This window comes from Somniosus microcephalus, chromosome 15 (genome assembly GCF_052327205.1).
Source record: "Somniosus microcephalus isolate GS21.2 chromosome 15, FLI_Smic_1.0, whole genome shotgun sequence".
Classification (NCBI taxonomy): Eukaryota; Metazoa; Chordata; class Chondrichthyes; order Squaliformes; family Somniosidae; genus Somniosus; species Somniosus microcephalus.
The window spans coordinates 63,627,912-63,646,051 of NC_141001.1; the positions used below are offsets into that span (position 1 = coordinate 63,627,912).

Here is an 18,140-nt window from a genome sequence, read left to right on the forward strand (position 1 = left end):
AAACGCGGTGTTGCTTTTCATGAAACGAGAGCGCGAGCATTCCCTCGGAGTTGCAATTTTTGAAACTCGTTGATTCAGAACATGCTGAGGCAGTCCCCAAAGGATGAATCAGTGTGCTGTGAGCAATACGGTGCTCTGAGACTGGTGGGAAGACCAACAGGCCAATAACACGGGATTGACACGCAGTCTGCATGAGCGGCGTGGATGAAATCCGCCTGAAAAGCCTGTCGCTCCGCTCAGGACCACCGAGACCGCAAGCAAAGCTCCGGCGAGCCGGCAACAGCGAGCTGATTGACAGCAAGCTCGGCCAATCAGAAAGGCGCTGCCGTGGGGAAGGGCCTTTTCAGCAGGTATCGGTCCAATGGCGAGGAAGCGGAGGCGGGATTGGCGCCCGGCTGGGAGGGAATTTAATGCGAATTTAAGTGCTGACATGGCGAGGATTTAACTGTGAGCGGCGGAAAATGTGCGAGTGATGTCGGCGCAGGGGTCCCGCTCGCTCTTTGAGGCGGTCTCCCTTTCGGACATATGCGTGGCCCTGGCCACTTGCGTCTTCTTCTTGTTGAGTCTGCTCCTGGTCCGGCATCTCCTGAAGCAGAGAAGACCCCAAGGCTTCCCGCCCGGACCCACCGCTCTGCCTCTGATCGGAAATGTCCTGTCACTCGCCACTGAGCCGCACGTCTTCATGAAGAAACAGAGTGAAATTTATGGAGAGGTACTGAAATAAATCATTTTTAAAAACAGTACCATCTGTTTGATACTCGATTACAACTGGGGCTGCATCGTCACAGTAAGTCACATTTTTTGTTTTGTAATACGCCTGTGCAGCACCTGGGGGCGTTTTACTACATTAAAGGCGCTATATAAATACACGTTGTTGTTGGTGCTGTTGTCATCCCAGAGTTGAGTTTTATTTCTCATTTTTAATTTTTGACTTTAAATAGAGATACTGATTCTGAAGAAGTGTTTTTATCTGCTGCAGATCTCATCTGCTGTTCAGAATCAGTGACTAATCTAATTGTAAACTTTGGAAAAAAAACAGGAGGGACCTTTGTACTTTACTTATCCTGCTGGCAGTGTGATGATCAAGTGCACAGCATCTGTACATTACGTTAGTGTGAAAGGAAGAGGGAAAATCTCACAAGTTACTAATAACTTACATTTACATAGCGCCTTTAACGTCGAGAAACATAATGAGGCAAAAATTGACAATTGAGCCAAATAAAGAGATATTAAGAGGGTGACTAAAATCTTGGTCAATAGTGTAGGTTTTAAGGAAGGTCTTAAAGGAGGGGACGAGAGGTGGTGAGGTGAATAACTTTGGGCAGGGTATACACAAGATGGGGGATACACAAGAGGTCAGAGTTGGAGGAACACAGTGTTCTCAGTGGATTGTAGGGATGATTTGGACATGAGAGTGAGCATTTTAAATTAGATACGGGGGGGGGATTAGGAACCAATGTAGGTCAGCGAGCTCAGAGGCGATGGATGAGCTGAAGTTTATGGAGGATTGGAAAGCATTGTAATAGTCAAGGCTGGAGTTGACATAGGCAGCTTGGAAGCTTGCCAGTGAGGAGAGAGGAGCAGGAAATGGCTGTAGTTGAAAACATCAGGCAGCATACACAAAGCCATTTTTTTACTGCCCCATTGATAAACTGTAAATCAAGTAATGTGGAAATATCCAATGGTCCCTCAATCCAGTTAAATTTCTGAGATGCCCATTTATATTTTCTACCATGTTCTGCATTGCCTGGCAACGCCAAACACCTGTTGTATACAGGCATTCCTAGCATCCAGTGTTACTTAAGCGTTAATGATGGAGAATTCAATGTCACACCGTCTTTACTGTCTCATTTGAATGGACCATCCCATATTTGGGTAGGTGCTTCGGGCAGGTGATAAAATGGATGCGAATGCAACAGTATGTTCCATCTCCATCCCTGCCTGCTCTAACACTGCCCCAGACATGGGCAGTAGTGGAACAATCTGCCCACCTAGTCTAATTCCAGTCTCCTGCTCACTCCCCATATAACCTTTAATATTCCTCTTTTGCAATTATATAATTACCTTTTGAAAGTACACATGGACTCTGCTTCATCAAAGATTTGTGGCATAATTTCCACATTCTAACTTGCCTGTGTAAAGATTTTTTTCCCCCAAATCTCCTTTAATTTTTTTGTGATTATCTTAGATTGATGCCCCCTCATTACCATTTTACTGACAGTGGAAACAATATCACTATTTACTCTGTCATAACTGGCACGCTGTTGGGTTTTTACCCTGTTTTCCCAGGTTCAACGACATCAACCACTCCTGTAAGTGGACTTCGTGTCCCCTATGATCCGGAGTGCATCTTTTCCTTGCCAATATAAAGGTAAACAATAGGGTCACAAGAGAGAGGCCATACTCCATACACTGGCTTCTGGAATGTATCATGTGTTGCCACATGATTCTCCTCTCTTCAGAAGTGTACTGGATATTCACCCTCACTGAATTGAGTTTACACTTCGAATATGTTTTTATTTATGTAAGATAGATGAATGAACAATAAATGGTATAACACAGTAAAATATATATTTCTCTACCCTCCTTGATATCTAAAATAATAAAGGTACCACACATTTTTTCTCTTAACACTAGGAGGAAATTTAACTCTCCCTGATCGACGGGAAAGGAGCAGGGAAGCTGTTAAAATGGAGCGATTCCATTTCCCACTGATTCCCCATTTTAATGCGACTGGTTTTTGCAACGGATGAGGCTCCCAGCAAACTCGCCATTAATAAATGCAAATCAGGTTCCCATAATGCACATCGGCATTTTAATCCACTTCCGAGGTGTGCACCCACTGCAGCCAGGTGAAGCTTCAGGCTAGCATGGCCCTCTAAGGTAAGTTTAAAACAAACTTTCCTTAGTGGGGCCAGGAGAAACAGGAGTGCTGCACCAGGCTTGGCAAGGAAAGTCAGGGCTTCTGCCATCCTGGGCTTCCCCCCCACCCCCCCAGCCATGAGACCCTCATAACATCCCTCTCTTTCCACCCCCCCGCAACCCCCCTTCCAGGACATACCGTTTTGCTGGCAGCTTTCTCTTGATGCCCGAGAGTGGCCTCCGGGCCGCCCAATCTTTATCTCCCTCCACTGGCCAGCTGCCACATTCCACCCAAAATGTGCGAACAGTTTACCAGTGACATTCAAATGAGGCCTGGCAGTTAAAATGTGTTGGGCCTGCAACAAAGACTACTGCACAGAATTGCCATCTGCTTCTAGCAGGAGTCAAAATCAGCCCTATATAATTTATACAGAAATGTACTTACTGCAGCATTATTCTGGCCTAGCTCTCTTTCTAGAGAGTACAAAACTTTAGAAACACCTGTTGGCTGCAAAACTCAAATAGTGATAGCAGAGGCACCCCGGCAACGGATATAATTCTGTTATTGGAGGTCTCTGATCACCAACAGCCCCATCAAAGAGGACTCCAGGCAATCAGTGACCCTGTTCCATTCTACAAGATGTCAGACAGAGCTATTAATCAAAGCTACTAACCCAGGCTGGAGCCGATTCTTTGATCTGTGCCACGGTGGCCTGGGACCAATACCCCAGCTATCTTGAATCAAAAGCAGTAGATGCAGCATCTTTCTAATTAGATTAGATCAAGCAGCCATTTATCAATTAAGGATGTAGGCAATATTGATAATGGCAAAGATGTTTTGATTGAATGTAATTTCCCTGGATTGATTAAACAATTAACACTTTAGAACACCATTCATAGAATCATAGAATGATGCAGAACAGAAGGAGGCCATTCAGCCCATGGTGCCTGTGCTGCCTCTTTGGTAGAGCTATTCAATTAATCCTACTCCCCTGCTCTTTTCCCATAGCCCTGTAATTTTTTTAAATCCCTTCACATAGTTATCTAATTCTCTTTTGAATGTTACTATTGAATTTGCTTCCACCGCCCTTTCAGGTAGTGCATTCCAGATCACAACAACTCGCTGTGTAAAAAAAAGTTTCCTCATGTCGCCTCTGGTTCTTTTGCCAATCACATTAAATCTGTGTCCTCTTGATACTGACCCTCCTGCCAATGGGAAACAGATTCTCCTTATTTACTTTATCAAAACCATTCATGATTTTGAAGACCTCTATCAAATCTCCTCTTAACCTTCTCCGCTCTAAAGAGAATAACCCCAGCATCTCCAGTCTATCCACAGAACTGAAGTCCCTCATCCCTGGAACCATTCTCGTAAATCTCTTCTGCACCCTTTCCAAGGTCTAGCCATCCTTCCTAAAGTGTGGTGCCCAGAATTGAACACAATACTCTAGCTGAGGCCTAACCAGTGTTTTATAAAGATTTAGTGTAACTTCATTGCTTTTGTACTCTATTCCTCTGTTAATAAAGCTAAGCATTCCATATGCTTTTTGTAAACAGCCTTCTCAACTTGTCCTGCCACCTTCAAAGATTTGTGTACATACACCCCCCAGGTCTCTCTGTTCCTGCACCTCCTTTAAATTGTACCATTTAATTTATATTGCCTCGCCTCATTCTTCCTACCAAAACGTATCACTTCACACTTTTCTGCGTTAAATTTCATCTGCCATGTGTCTGCCTATTTCACCAGTCTGTCTATGTCCTTCTGAAGTCTGTTACTATCCTCCTCATTGTTTACTACATTTCCGAATTTCATATAATCTGCAAACATTGAAATTATGCCCTGTGTACCCAGTCCAGGTCATTAATATATATCAAAAAGTGCAGTGGTCCTAATACCGAATCCTGGAGAAAACCACTGCATACTTCCCTTCAATATGAAAAACAACTGTTTACCACTACTCTCTGTTATGTTCATTAATAACTAGTTGTTTTTATTAAGAACAGCTAGCTTTTGCTAGACACTTTATTGAGCACATGTGGACTAGGTACAGTATCTGTAGAGGCCTCCATCTTGACTGCTGCCTTGTGGGTAGCCTAGTGCATCGTGGGTAGCCCACTCTTATATACATACAGCACCACCTAGTGTACCATTCCAGAATGACAGGTTACTGATCATTACATCCCCCTTTCTTTGAGGTTAAATAAAATCAGTATCAATCAATAACAACATAAACATCTTCAACAGTCAATACATTTTCAATGTAGTTTTCTTTGTACTCAAAGATTAAGTCTATCAGGCTTTTTTACTTCACGTGTGGATCTTCTCAGCACAGGTAAGTCTGATGTGTTTTCATGAGAGCCTGTATGTGTATTTGTGTTAGATTGTTCTGGTGGTGAGTAACAAGATTTAGTTGCGGCATTGTCATCGATTTGCTCTTCGATAGTCTCTTGTGTTTTTAGGAGGGAACGGCGGTTCCTCCTGAGAATCTGTCCTTCCTCAGTTCTAACAGTGTATGACCTTGGTCCTGCTTCCTCAAGAACTGTAGCTTTCCTGTTCCATGCATCTGGATCCTCAATCCTGACAACATCATCCCTTGTCAATGGTTTCAGAGTTTTGGATGACTTGTCATAGTATGATTTCTGTTTCAGCTTTAACAGTTGAAGCCTCTGTCTCAGTTCCTTACTCTGCTTTTCTTTTGCACAGCAGGGTAGCGTGGTACGCAACTTGCGACCCATTAGGAGTTCAGCAGGTGAAGAACCAGAGTCTGAAGGTGAGGCTCGGTAGCTCAGCAGGGCGAGATAAGGATCAGACTTGCTTTCTGTCGCTTTCATCAGTAGCTGCTTGAGAACTTGAACACCTTTCTCTGCCTTACCATTCAACTGAGCATACAAAGGACTGGATGTGATGTGTTGAAAGTCATAATGTGCTGCAAACTGTTGCCACTCCTTACAGTTGAAGCACGGACCATTGTCGCTAACGGCAATCCTGGGAATTCCATGTCTGGCGAAGATGGATTTCACATGCATTATGACACTGCTTGCTGTGGTGCTTGAGAGCAGTGCCATCTCAGGATAGTTAGAATAGTAGTCAATCACTATTAGATAGTCTTTACCATTTAAATGAAAAAGGTCCATACCAACCTTTTGCCATGGTGCTGTTGGTATGTCAGCTACTATCATTGGTTCCTTTGCTTGTTTGTTTTGGTGTTTCTGACATGTCTCACATTTGCCTATCATGTTCTCAATGTCCTTATTTATGCCAGGCCAATAAACAGTGTCTCTTGCTCTCCTTTTGCATTTTTCAATTCCGAGGTGTCCCTCATGAATCCTTTTGAGCATGTCTTGACGTAGAGCCTGTGGAATGACTATTCTGTTCTGTTTTAGTAATAGTCCACTTGCGACACTCAATTCTGACCTTATGTGAAAATATTTTGGACAGGAACCTTTTGGCCAACCATGATGAATGTTCTCTATTACTGTTTGTAATACTGTATCTTTTACTGTTTCTTCTGCTATTTGCTTTGATTTTGTGTCTGACACGGGCAGCGCAGCAGTGACCATACTCACATGAACATCCACGTCTTCTTCAGTAGAGCCCACATGACTCATTGTGGGTGCTCGGGATAGTGCATCTGCTAACACTATGTATTTGCCTGGTGTGTAGATCAGTTCAAAGTCATATCTTTGCAGCTTCATCATGAGTCGTTGAATCCTTGGAGACATCTCATTCAGGTTCTTTTTTATGATGGCAACCAGTGGGCTGTGGTCTGTCTCAACTGTGAAGGTGGGAAGTCTATATATATAGCCATGAAACTTTTCTACTCCACTACCAAGCCTAGACATTCCTTTTCAATCTGGGCGTATCGACACTCCGTATCAGTCATAGACCTGGAGGCATAGGCTTCCAATCTTCACCCTCTGCTTGTAGCAAGACCGCACCTAGGCCATCTTTTGATGCATCCGTTGACGCTTTGATTATTTTTGTTGGGTCAAAGAAGGTGAGTACAGGTGTGGTTGTCAGCACTGTTTTGAGGTTTATCCACTCTTGTTCATGTCTTTCTGTCCATGCGAACTCATTAGTTTTATGTAGCAGGTCTCGCAGACAGGCTGTCTTGGCTGACAAGTTAGGAATGAACTTTCCAATTAAGTTTATCATCCCCATGATGCGTAGCACTCTTTTTTTGTCAGTGGGTCGGGGCATTTTGAGTATGGCGTTTACTTTTTCCATATCTGGCTCTATTCCTTTACCAGATAGACTATCTCCTAGGAAAGTGACTTCCTGGATGCCAAACTGACACTTGGCTTTGTTGAGCTTCAGTTCATTCCGGCATATGCTCTGTAGCACTTTAGTCAGTCTCTCATTGTGTTCTTTCAATGTGGAGCCCCAAATGATGATGTCATCAACATAGACCCGAACTCCTTCCAGACCTTCAATTATGTGTTCCATCGCTCTATGAAAGATTTCAGATGCAGATATTATCCCGAAAGGCATTCTGAGGAAACAATACCTGCCAAATGGTGTGTTGAAGGTACAGTATTTGGTGCTCTCTTCATCCAGTTTTAGTTGCCAAAATCCTTGTGAGGCATCGAGCTTTGTAAAGTATCTGGCACCTGACATTTCACTGGTGATTTCTTCTCACTTGGGAATCTGGTAGTGTTCACGTTTTATGTTTGCATTTAAGTCCTTTGGATCCATGCATATTCTTAGATCATTGTTCTTTTTCTTTACACATACCATGGAGTTAACCCAGTCTGTTGGCTCTTCGACTTTCCTGATGACTCCTAGTGTGGTCATTCTGTCCAGTTCATTCTTGAGCCGGTCACGCAGGGGTGCTGGAACTCTTCGTGGAGCATGTACCACTGGCTGAGCATCCTCCTTTAGCTGGATCTTGTAAGTGAATGGTAGAACTCCAAATCCTTTGAACGCATCCTGGAAATTATTCACTACAGAATCCACCGAGTCATCTGGTCTGCTTATGGCACAGTTTATATGGTAGACTCTCTTGACCAGTTCTAAGTCCTCACAAGCTTTGTCACCCAGTAGTGAATCAAGTCCTTCAGCCACAACAGAAAACATGAGATGATGCACTTTGTCTTTGACTGTCACTTTAAGTCTGCATACACCTAAGCTATCTATTTTCTGTCCATTATAGTCCTTCAGTAGTACTGACTTTTTCTGTATTTTGGGCTTTTCTTTCATATTGTTAATGTCACTCATACTGATTAAGTTTGCTTTTGCCCCAGTGTCTAGTTTCAATGTAACTAATGCTCCATTTACCTGCAGTGGGATCATCCATTTGTCCTCTTTTACTGCATTAACTTTATGTTCAGCATTGTTAATTCCTGAGGGCTGCACATTTTCTGTATCCTTTTTGATATTGTCACATGACACCATTCCTACAAAACATGTCTCACTTAAATCAGTGTCCTCAATTACATTAACTCGTTGTCCTTTCTTAGTTTTTACTTTTGAAAAGCATTGTTTGGCAAAGTGATTCTTTCCATGACATTTTGTGCACATTTTTCCAAACGCTGGACATTGTTTTAACTGGTGTTTGTAACCACAGCGTTTACAATTAAAAATTCCTTCCTCCGATTGCTTTTCACTTCTGTTCTGCCCATGTTTCTTCCCCTTGTAGGACACAGCACCGACAGCAGCACTTACTGCAATCGCATCATCATTGATTTCACTGAAAGTCTTGGTATGCTTTTGAGCTAGCTCGCTAGCTTGGCATATTTTCACAGCAATTTCCAATGTTAGTTCGGTTTCTCTCAACAGACGTTCCCTGACTTTTTTTATCATGAATACCAAACACAATCTGGTCACGAATCATGGATGCTTTCAGCTCAGAGAAATTACATGTCTGTGCTTTCAGTTTTAGATCAGTCAAAAAGCTATCAAAAGTCTCATTTTGCTGCTGTGTCCGAGAACGGAAGATGTACCTCTCATAGGTTTCATTCTTTTTGGGAGAACAATGTGCATCAAACTTCTTTAGCACATCGTCTAATTTTTCTCTGTTCTCCTCTGGATTAAATACAAATGTATTAAATACCTCTATCGCCTGTGGGCCTGCAACCGTGAGCAGCAACGCTATTTTCCTTGCATCTGGCTTCGTACCGTACCCGATGGCAGCAATATAGAGTTCGAATTGTTGTTTAAAAGTCTGCCAATTGTAGTCGACATTTCCTGTGAGTTTCAAACGCTCTGCTGGCTTCAAATTCTCCATGTCGCGTTGCACAATATTCAGCAGATCTTACCAATCCTGGTACCATGTTATGTTCATTAATAACTAGTCGTTTTTATTAAGAACAGCTAGCTTTTGCTAGACACTTTATTGAGCACATGTGAACTAGGTACAGTATCTGTAGAGGCCTCCATCTTGACTGCTGCCTTGTGGGTAGCCTAATGCATCGTGGGTAGCCCACTCTTATATACATACAGCACCACCTAGTGTACCATTCCAGAATGACAGGTTACTGATCATTACACTTCTGAAGTCTGTTACTATCCTCCTCATTGTTTACTACATTTCCGAATTTCATATAATCTGCAAACATTGAAATTATGCCCTGTGTACCCAGTCCAGGTTATTAATATATATCAAAAAGTGCAGTGGTCCTAATACCGAATCCTGGAGAAAACCACTGCATACTTCCCTTCAATATGAAAAACAACTGTTTACCACTACTCTCTGCTTTCTGGCCCTTACCAATTTTGTATCTATGCTGCCATTATATCTTTAATTCCATGGGCTTTAATTTTGCTAACAAGTCCATTATGGGGTACTTTGTCAAACGCTTTGTGACAATCAATCAACCATACTACCCTCATCAACTCTCTCCGTTACTTCATCAAAGAACTCGATCAAGTTAGTCAAACACGATTTTCTTTTAACAAATCCATGCTGACTTTCATTTATTAGCCTATATTTTTCCAAATGCCAATTAATTTTGTCCCGGATTTTGTACCATTGTGTAGGTTTTCAGCATTCATACCTCGTGGAGTGTTTGCCAGACAAGATGGGAGTAATTTTGACTTTGGATAATACTGTAGTGTAAAATGGGCAATATCGATTCAGCCATCTCTCCTGATTTTCATTTACATTGCTTCTATATCCTTCCTATAATGAGGTTCCCAAAACTGGAGAGCAAACTCTAATTGCAGCCTAATTAAGGTCTTGCACAAATTAAACATTCCCTCCTTGCTTTTGTATTTCATGCTTCTAGATACAAAATCAAGCATTCTGATTGCCTTTTTGTATGGCCTCATCTACGTCTGAGGTCGTGAAAGGTACTATATAAATGCAAATCTTTCTTTTTCCTGTATGTTGAAAACCCTTTACTCCTACATTTCGCTTTCTGCCCTCCAACCAGCTGACTATCCATATAGTTACATTACCCGTAACTCCATGTAACATTATTTTTGCCATACATCTCTTGTGTGGTATCTTATCAAATCTTTTTGAAAATCCATATAAACCATATTCACTGCATTTCTCTTATCTATCCTCTCTATTACTTCTTCAAAGAGTTCTATAAGGTTGGTCAAGCAAGACCTGTCTCAGAAATCTGTGCTGATTATTCCTGATTAACACCTGCTTCTCCTGTTATAATTCCATCCTGTTTTATAATCTCTAGTAGTTTAACAACGATTGAAGTAAAACTAACTGGCCTATAAGTTCTGGCATATCCTTGTCTTTTTTTTTGAAGGGGACGGTCACATTTGGCACAATTTTCCTTTCCTTGGAGTTTTGGGAAATTATGGTCAGAGTCTCTGCTATTTCTCCTGAGCTTCCCTCAGGATCTTGGATGTAAACTATCAAGTCCCTGTGACTTGTCTACCTTAAGTATGAATAACTTATTTAGTACCATTTTTCTTCGAATAACAATTCTACACCCAGCTCCGATGGTCTACAATCCCAATATTTAACTCTTCTATGAAAACCAAGGCAAAGGAAGTAAATTTCCATGGGATTCTCCATTTATGCCATTTTTCTGCGGTTTCTGTGGCTCTTCCACTGTTACTACAGACGAGCGTGAGAACCCATGCGAAAATTCATCCCCAAACTATTTACTATTTCTGCTATTCGCTCATTGTCCAGCATAAGCACGTTACCCCAACCTTGACTGCTAATGTGCCGACAGATAGCTTTTTATTGCCCTTATATTTTTTCTAATTTTCTCATACTCCATCCTAATCTTTCTAATCTTCCTTTCTGCAGCTTTCCTACATATCCTGGCTTTAATTTTTGTTATCTGCACTGTAAGCACTACATGCATTTTTCTAAATTTCAAATTTGATCTAATCTCCTTATTCATCCATGCAACCTCATGTACAGTTTGGGATTCAGGATGTTACAATTTTTTGGCGAGAGCAGTAAACAATAATTATGGTGATTGGGTAGTGTTGCCTTCTTGTGGATAATTCCTAATGAGGACACCAAGATTTGTTGGTACCAGCAGATGCTCTGAGGTTGAAAGAAGATTTTCTCTGCATCCAAATGTGCTACACATGACCTGGAAGAGCTGGGTGCCCAAAATGGCAGAGTGTTCATTCCCCAGCTTTCACATCCTTGATGAGTGCAAAATATGCCAAATTTAAAAAAGCAAATAGAAAGTGCATAAAATAGAGTGAGGTGTCATATCTTCATAGCTTATCTCATTGGTACCAGGTTATGTACCTCCCTCTGTCGAGCAAAATTACAAAATATTTGGCGATCAGCTTGTAGAGTAATCCTAGTACCACAACTAACTTAATTATTATAGTATATAAGCAGGAGGTGACTGTATCTGTCATGACATCTATTGCAAAAAAACCATATATTTGAAATGACACATGCTGCTATCCCATATATTTTTGTTTTGTGATGGAATGCTTAACCATTATTTTAATTTCATTTATAAATGTCACTTTCTTGCTTAACAGATTTTCAGCCTTGATCTTGGTGGTATATCAACTGTTATCGTTAATGGGTATGATGCAATCAAAGAATGCCTTGTTCGCCAGAGTGATATTTTTGCAGATAGGCCATCTCTACCTCTCTTCAAAAAGCTGACAAACATGGGAGGTAACTAGATGTGATAAATTCCATTCGCCATTAAAATTATTGTTGGGTATATCTTTTGCAGCCCATCTTTCTCTTGTTGCTTTTTAAATCTAGCAGTAAAGAGGGTCTGTACATTGGAAACACAATAAAAACAAAACATTTAGAAATGCACATGAATAACTTTTTTTTTTAAATTAGACAAGATGCTTTTGTCATTTGCAGGGCAGTGTAGTACCTAAAAGTGAAGACCAGCAACGAGTTGACTGCTGACAACAAGAACAATTTTGAATGCAGTCTTCCCAGTGGGACGTCCATTTCCTTTTTTTTTTAATGTTGTGACCAGTCAACATATTTAAAAAGAATTTGATGTCAGCATCACAAGTATGGGTGAAACCAGAAACTGTATGCATTCTTTTGCTTCCCTGCAGTTATATGGGTGTGATTGGGAACTCAGCAGTATAGAAATTGCAGGTAAAAAGCTTGTATTTGATCACACTATGACACACCGATCATGACCATTTCAACACATTTTGTGCCCACAAAGATTCCTATACTGTATAATGAATGAGTGTATTGCTCAAATATCATTTTTCTAATCTGCACTTTGCTTAATTGTTACTACATAGATCTTTCAGGGACTTTTCCTTTGTCAAGAATAGAAGTGGAAGAGCGCCAGGGACCCGGGTTCGAATCTGGCCTCGGGCGACTGTCTGTGTGGAGTTTGCACATTCTCCCCGTGTTTGCGTGGGTTTACTCCGGGTGCTCCGGTTTCCTCCCACAGTCCAAAGATGTGCAGGTTAGGTTGATTGGCTATGATAAATTGACCCTTAGTGTTAGGGGGATTAAATACGTGGGGTTACGGGGATAGGGTGGGATATGTGTAGGGGTTACGGGGATCGGGTGGGATATGTGTCGGTGCAGGCTCGATGGGCCGAAATGGCCTCTATCTGCACTGTGGGGTTTCTGTGATTCTGTGATAAATCCAGGTTAAGGGGTGAGTTTAGTTCCCTCTAGTGGTGCATCCACAGAATTACCATGCATTGCACCATTTGTCCCGAGTTTGGATGACTGTTTCTATAAAACATGATTGTATTGATTAAAACTTGTTCTTTTTAAAAATCATTTATATTGAACTTTCATTACTGTCCTGGGTGATTATGGTAGTACTGTTTCTACTGTAAGAACAAAACTGCCAGCTCAGTTTGTGGCCTTATAAGCCCATTATGTAAATAAGATTGCTGTTTCTTCCATTATCTTGACTAGGAGAGTAACAAAACTTTACAAACCTGTATCATTTCTAATCACTAAACAATTCAGAAGAATATGATAATGTTATTTAATAACGTAAAGGGGCACCATCCTGTGGAAGATATGGAAGTGAGCAAGCAATGATTTAGGATCATCTAACAATGAGCTACCCAATATGTTGATAAACAGTTTGCAACAGTCCACCTTGCTGTCATGTAAAAACAGAAAATGCTGGAAATACTTAGCAGGTCAGGCAGCATCTGTGGTGAGAGAAACAGAGTTACATTTCAGGTCAGTGACCTTTCGTCAGAACTGGAAATGTTAGAGATGCCACAAAAGCAGGGAAAGTGTGTTGAAATGGTCATGATCGGTGTGTCATAGTGTGATCAAATACAAGCTTTTTACCTGCAATTTCTGTACTGCTGAGTTCCCAATCACACCCATATAACTGCAGGGAAGCACAAAGGGAAGCAAAAGAATGCATACAGTTTCTGGTGTCACCCATAATTGTGATGCTGACATTAAATTCTTTTCTCTCGGTAGGTCTGTGATAGCGTAGAAGGCAGGAGTGACTAAATGACAAAAGGGATGATGGTGCGAGGCAAGAAGGGGTGGTAATGGGACAAGTAAAGGAACAAAAGATGAGTCTAGAGGAGCTGTAACTGGCAACAGCAGGATCATTACCAGCTGAAAAAATGGAAGCAGCAGTATCAAAATATGCACTCTAACAGGAAACCTCACCAACTTAATTTAAAATATAATGGAGTTTAACACTTACACTTCAGGTGACATTACAAACCACTCAAAGATTGGTCTTGTGTTTATTTCTTTATTCATAAGAACATAACAAATAGGAGCAGAAGTGGGCCATATGGCCCCTCGCGCCAGCTCCGCCATTCAATAAGATCATGGCTGATCATCGACCTCAAATCCACTTTCCCACCCGATCTCCATATCCCTTGATTCCCCTAGAGTCCAAAAATCTATCTATCTCAGCCTTGAATATACTAAAAGACTAAGCATTCACAGCCCTCTGGGGCACAAACATAGAAGATAGGAGCAGGAGTAGGCCATTCGGCCCCTCGAGCCTGTTCCGCCATTCAATGCAATCATGGCTGATCATCCAAATTCAGTACCCTGTCCCTGCTTTCTCCCCATATCCCTTGATCCCTTTAGCCTTAAGAAATATATCCAACACCTTCTTGAATATATTTAATGAATTGGCCTCTACTGCCTTCTGTGGTAGAGAATTCCACATGTTCACCACTCTCTGGGTGAAGAAATTCCTCCTCATTTCTGTCCTAAATGGCTTACCCCTTATCCTTAGACTGTGACCCCTGGTTCTGGACTCCCCGGCCATCGGGAACATCCTTCCTGCATCTAGTCTGTCCAGTCCTGTCAGAATTTTAAAAGTTTCAATGAGATCCCCTCTCATTCTTCTAAACTCCAGCGAGTATAAGCCCAATCGACCCAATCTCTCCCCGTACATCATTCCTGCCATCCCAGGTATCAGCCTGGTGAATCTTCGCTGAACTCCTTCCATGGCAAGAACATCCTTCCTCAGATAAGGTGACCAAAACTGCACACAATACTCAAGATGTGGTCTCACCAAGGCCCTGTACAACTGCAGCAAGACATCCTTGTTCCTGTACTCAAACCCTCTCGCTACGAAGGCCAACATACCATTTGCCTTCTTAACTGCCTGCTGCACCTGCATGCTTACCTTCAGCGACTGGTGCACAAGGACACCCAGGTCTCGTTGCACTTCCCCTTCTCCCAATCTATTGCCATTCAGATAATAATCTGCCTTCCTGTTTTTGACACCAAAGTGGATAACCTCGCATTTATCCACGTTATATTGCATCTGCCATGCTTCTGCCCAATCACCCAACCTGTCCAAATCATCCTGGAGTTTCTCGGCATCCTCCTCACAGCACACACGCCCACCCAGCTTTGTGTCTTCTGCAGACTTGGAGATATTACATCTAGTTCCCTTGTCTAGATCATTAATATATATTGTAAATAGCTGGGGTCCAAGGACCGATCCCTGCGGTACCCCACTAGTCACTGCCTGCCACTCGGAAAAAGACCTGTTTATTCCAACTCTTTGCTTTCTGTCTGCCAACCAGTTCTCTATCCAAGTCAATACCTTGCCCCCAATCCCATGTGCCTTAACTTTACACACTAATCTCTTATGCGGGACCTTATCGAAAGCCTTCTGAAAATCCAAATACACCACATCCACTGGTTCTCCCTTATCTATTTTACCAGTTACATCCTCAAAAAATTCCAGTAGATTAGTCAAGCACGATTTATCTTTTGTAAATCCATGTTGACTTTGTCCGATCCTGTCACTGTTTTCCAAGTGTTCTGCTATTACATCTTTTATAATGGACTCTAGCATTTTCCCCACTACCGATGTCAGGCTTACCGGTCTGTAATTCCCCGTTTTCTCTCTACCACCCTTTTGAATAGTGGGGTAACATTAGCTACCCTCCAATCCATGGGTACTGTTCCAGATTCCATCGAATTACAAAGAGAATTACAAAGATTCACAACCCTCCGAGTGAAGAAATTCCTCCTCATCTCAGTCTTAAATGGCCTACCCCTTATCCTGAGACTGTGCCCCCTAGTTCTAGACACTCCAGCCAGAGGAAACAACCTCTCAGCATCTACCCTGTCAATTCCCTTCAGAATCTTATACGTTGTATGAGATCACCTCTCATTCTTCTAAACTCCAGAGAGTATAGGCCCATTCTACACAATCTCTCATCATAGGACAGCCCTTTCATCCCAGGAATCAATCTAGTGAACCTTCGTTGCACCGCCTCCAAGGCAAGTATATCCTTCCTTAGATAAGGAGACCAAAACTGTGCACCGTACTCCAGGTGTGGTCTCACCAAGGCCCTGTACAATTGTAGCAAGATTTCCTTACTCTTATACTCCAACCCCCTTGCAATAAAGGCCAACATGCCATTTGCCTTCCTTATTGCTTGCTGTACCTGCATGCTAGCTTTGTGTTTCTTGCACGAGGACACCCAAATCTCCCTGAACACCAACATTTGAAAGTTTCTCACCATTTAACAAATATTCTGTTTTTCTATTCTTCCTGCCAAAGTGATTAACCTCACATTTCCCTACATTATACTCCATCTGCCACCTTACTGCCCACTCACTAAGCCTATCTATATCCCTTTGCGAACTCTTTGTGTTCTCCTCACAGCTTACTGTCCCACCTAGCTTTGTATCATCAGTAAACTTGGATACATTCATCTAGGTCATTAATATAGGTTGTAAATAGCTGATCCCCCAACACTGATCCTTATGGGACACTACTAGTTGCAGCCTGCCAACCTGAAAAAGATCCGTTTATCCCTACTCTCTGTTAACCAATCCTCCACCCATGCTACTATATTACCCCCAATCCCATGAGCCCTAATCTTGTGTAATAACCTTTTATGGTGGCACCTTATCGAATGCCTTTTGGAAATCCAAATATACGACATCCACTGGTTCCCCTTTATCTACCCTGTTAGTTACATCCTCAAAAAACTCTAATAAATTTGTCAAACACAATTTCCCTTTCATAAAACCATGTTGACTCCGCCCATGTCGTTGGTTCCTACATTAACAACGACAACTGGATCCTTCCTCTCCCACTCCATATTCTTCTCCAGCTGTGAGGAGATGTCTTTAACCCTGGCACCGGGCAAGCAACACAACCTTTGGAAATCTCCGTTGCGGCTGTAGAGAACAGTATCTATCCCCCTGACTATACTATCCCCTACCACAACTACATTCCCTTTCGCTTCCCCAACTTGAATGGCCTCCTGCACCATGGTGCCATGGTCAGCTTGCTCATGCATTCTCCAGGCTTTTCCCTCATCCACACAGGCAGCAAGAACCTCATACCTGTTGGTCAAGGGCAAAGGCTGAGGCTCCTCCAGCACTGCACCTGGGGTCCCCTTACCTGCCTGAGTTGCAGTCACACCCTCCTGTCCCTGATCACTAACCAGACCTGTACCACTAACCTAAGGGGTGTGACTGCCTCCTGGATCAAAGTGTCCAGGTAACTCTCCCCATCCCTGATGCCCCGCAATGTCTGCACCTCAGACTCCAGCTCAAAAACTGAGTTGAAGTTCCTCAAGATGCAGGCACTTACTGCAAACGTGGTTGTCCGGGATCACAATGCTCTGCACAAACTCCCACATGCTGCAGTTGTGGCACACCGCCTGCACTGCCATCCCTATATGACCTTGTTTTATTTAATTAAATGTAATTCAATTTGTATTTACAGTGTAGTTTCTTGATGACTTATTTGATCTAGATTAAGTTAAGGGTACTGAAATTAAATATCTAACACAAAGCACCACAAGTAGTGTAGGTAAAAAGCAGCAACTCCTTCCCCCTCTTCGAATTCCCACTCTTTCCAAATTCCCAGTTAAAATACTCTCAAGCCCTCAAGTGTTGCAAGCTAAATCCATCCCGACTCATCATCTCGCTATGTAATAAGGAATCATTAGAACTGGAATAACTTTACCACAGGGAGAGTGCTGACACTGAAGTGATTGTGCACACTAATGGCTTATACTAATCTGGTGCTTAATAGTGGTTTAAATTAGACAAAAAAATTAAAGACAGGAAAATTGTTCTGCCTTTTAAAAAAAAAAATCAGTCATTAACTGGATATGGTGGTGAAGCTAAATGGTTTTGTTACATAACAATTCTGTATCATGTCTAATCTACTCAAGTGAACAATTTATGAATAACCATTAATGAAAAACTAAGCCTTTTGCTTATTGAGGTCAGTCAATTAGATTACAACTGTGTTGATCTAACAAACCATTAAGGATGTAACAAAGCTTAAGTATTAAAGAAAATTAGCATTAATGCTCCTTGCACTAATGATCTTTTGACCGTCATTGTTAATAGAAATTGTGGCTGAGTAGCAGAATCAAACCAGTGAGATAGAATGGCTCTTCC

The 18,140-nt window shown here is 42.0% G+C and overlaps 1 protein-coding gene across 2 annotated transcripts in view; it reads left to right on the forward strand.

Annotated features, from left to right (window-relative positions):
- Window positions 1-364: 364 nt before the first annotated feature.
- Window positions 365-18,140, forward strand: part of cyp2r1 (cytochrome P450, family 2, subfamily R, polypeptide 1) — a 55,731-nt gene continuing 37,955 nt past the window's right edge. The window contains exons 1-2 of one of the 2 annotated variants that reach the window (XM_086007898.1): window positions 365-712; window positions 11,789-11,930. In XM_086007898.1, the coding sequence (XP_085864024.1) occupies window positions 473-712; window positions 11,789-11,930 (382 nt within the window). In that variant the 5' untranslated portion in view covers window positions 365-472. Of the gene's footprint in view, window positions 788-11,788; window positions 11,931-18,140 lie in introns of both variants that reach the window. The other variant, XM_086007900.1, reaches the window with a different exon arrangement.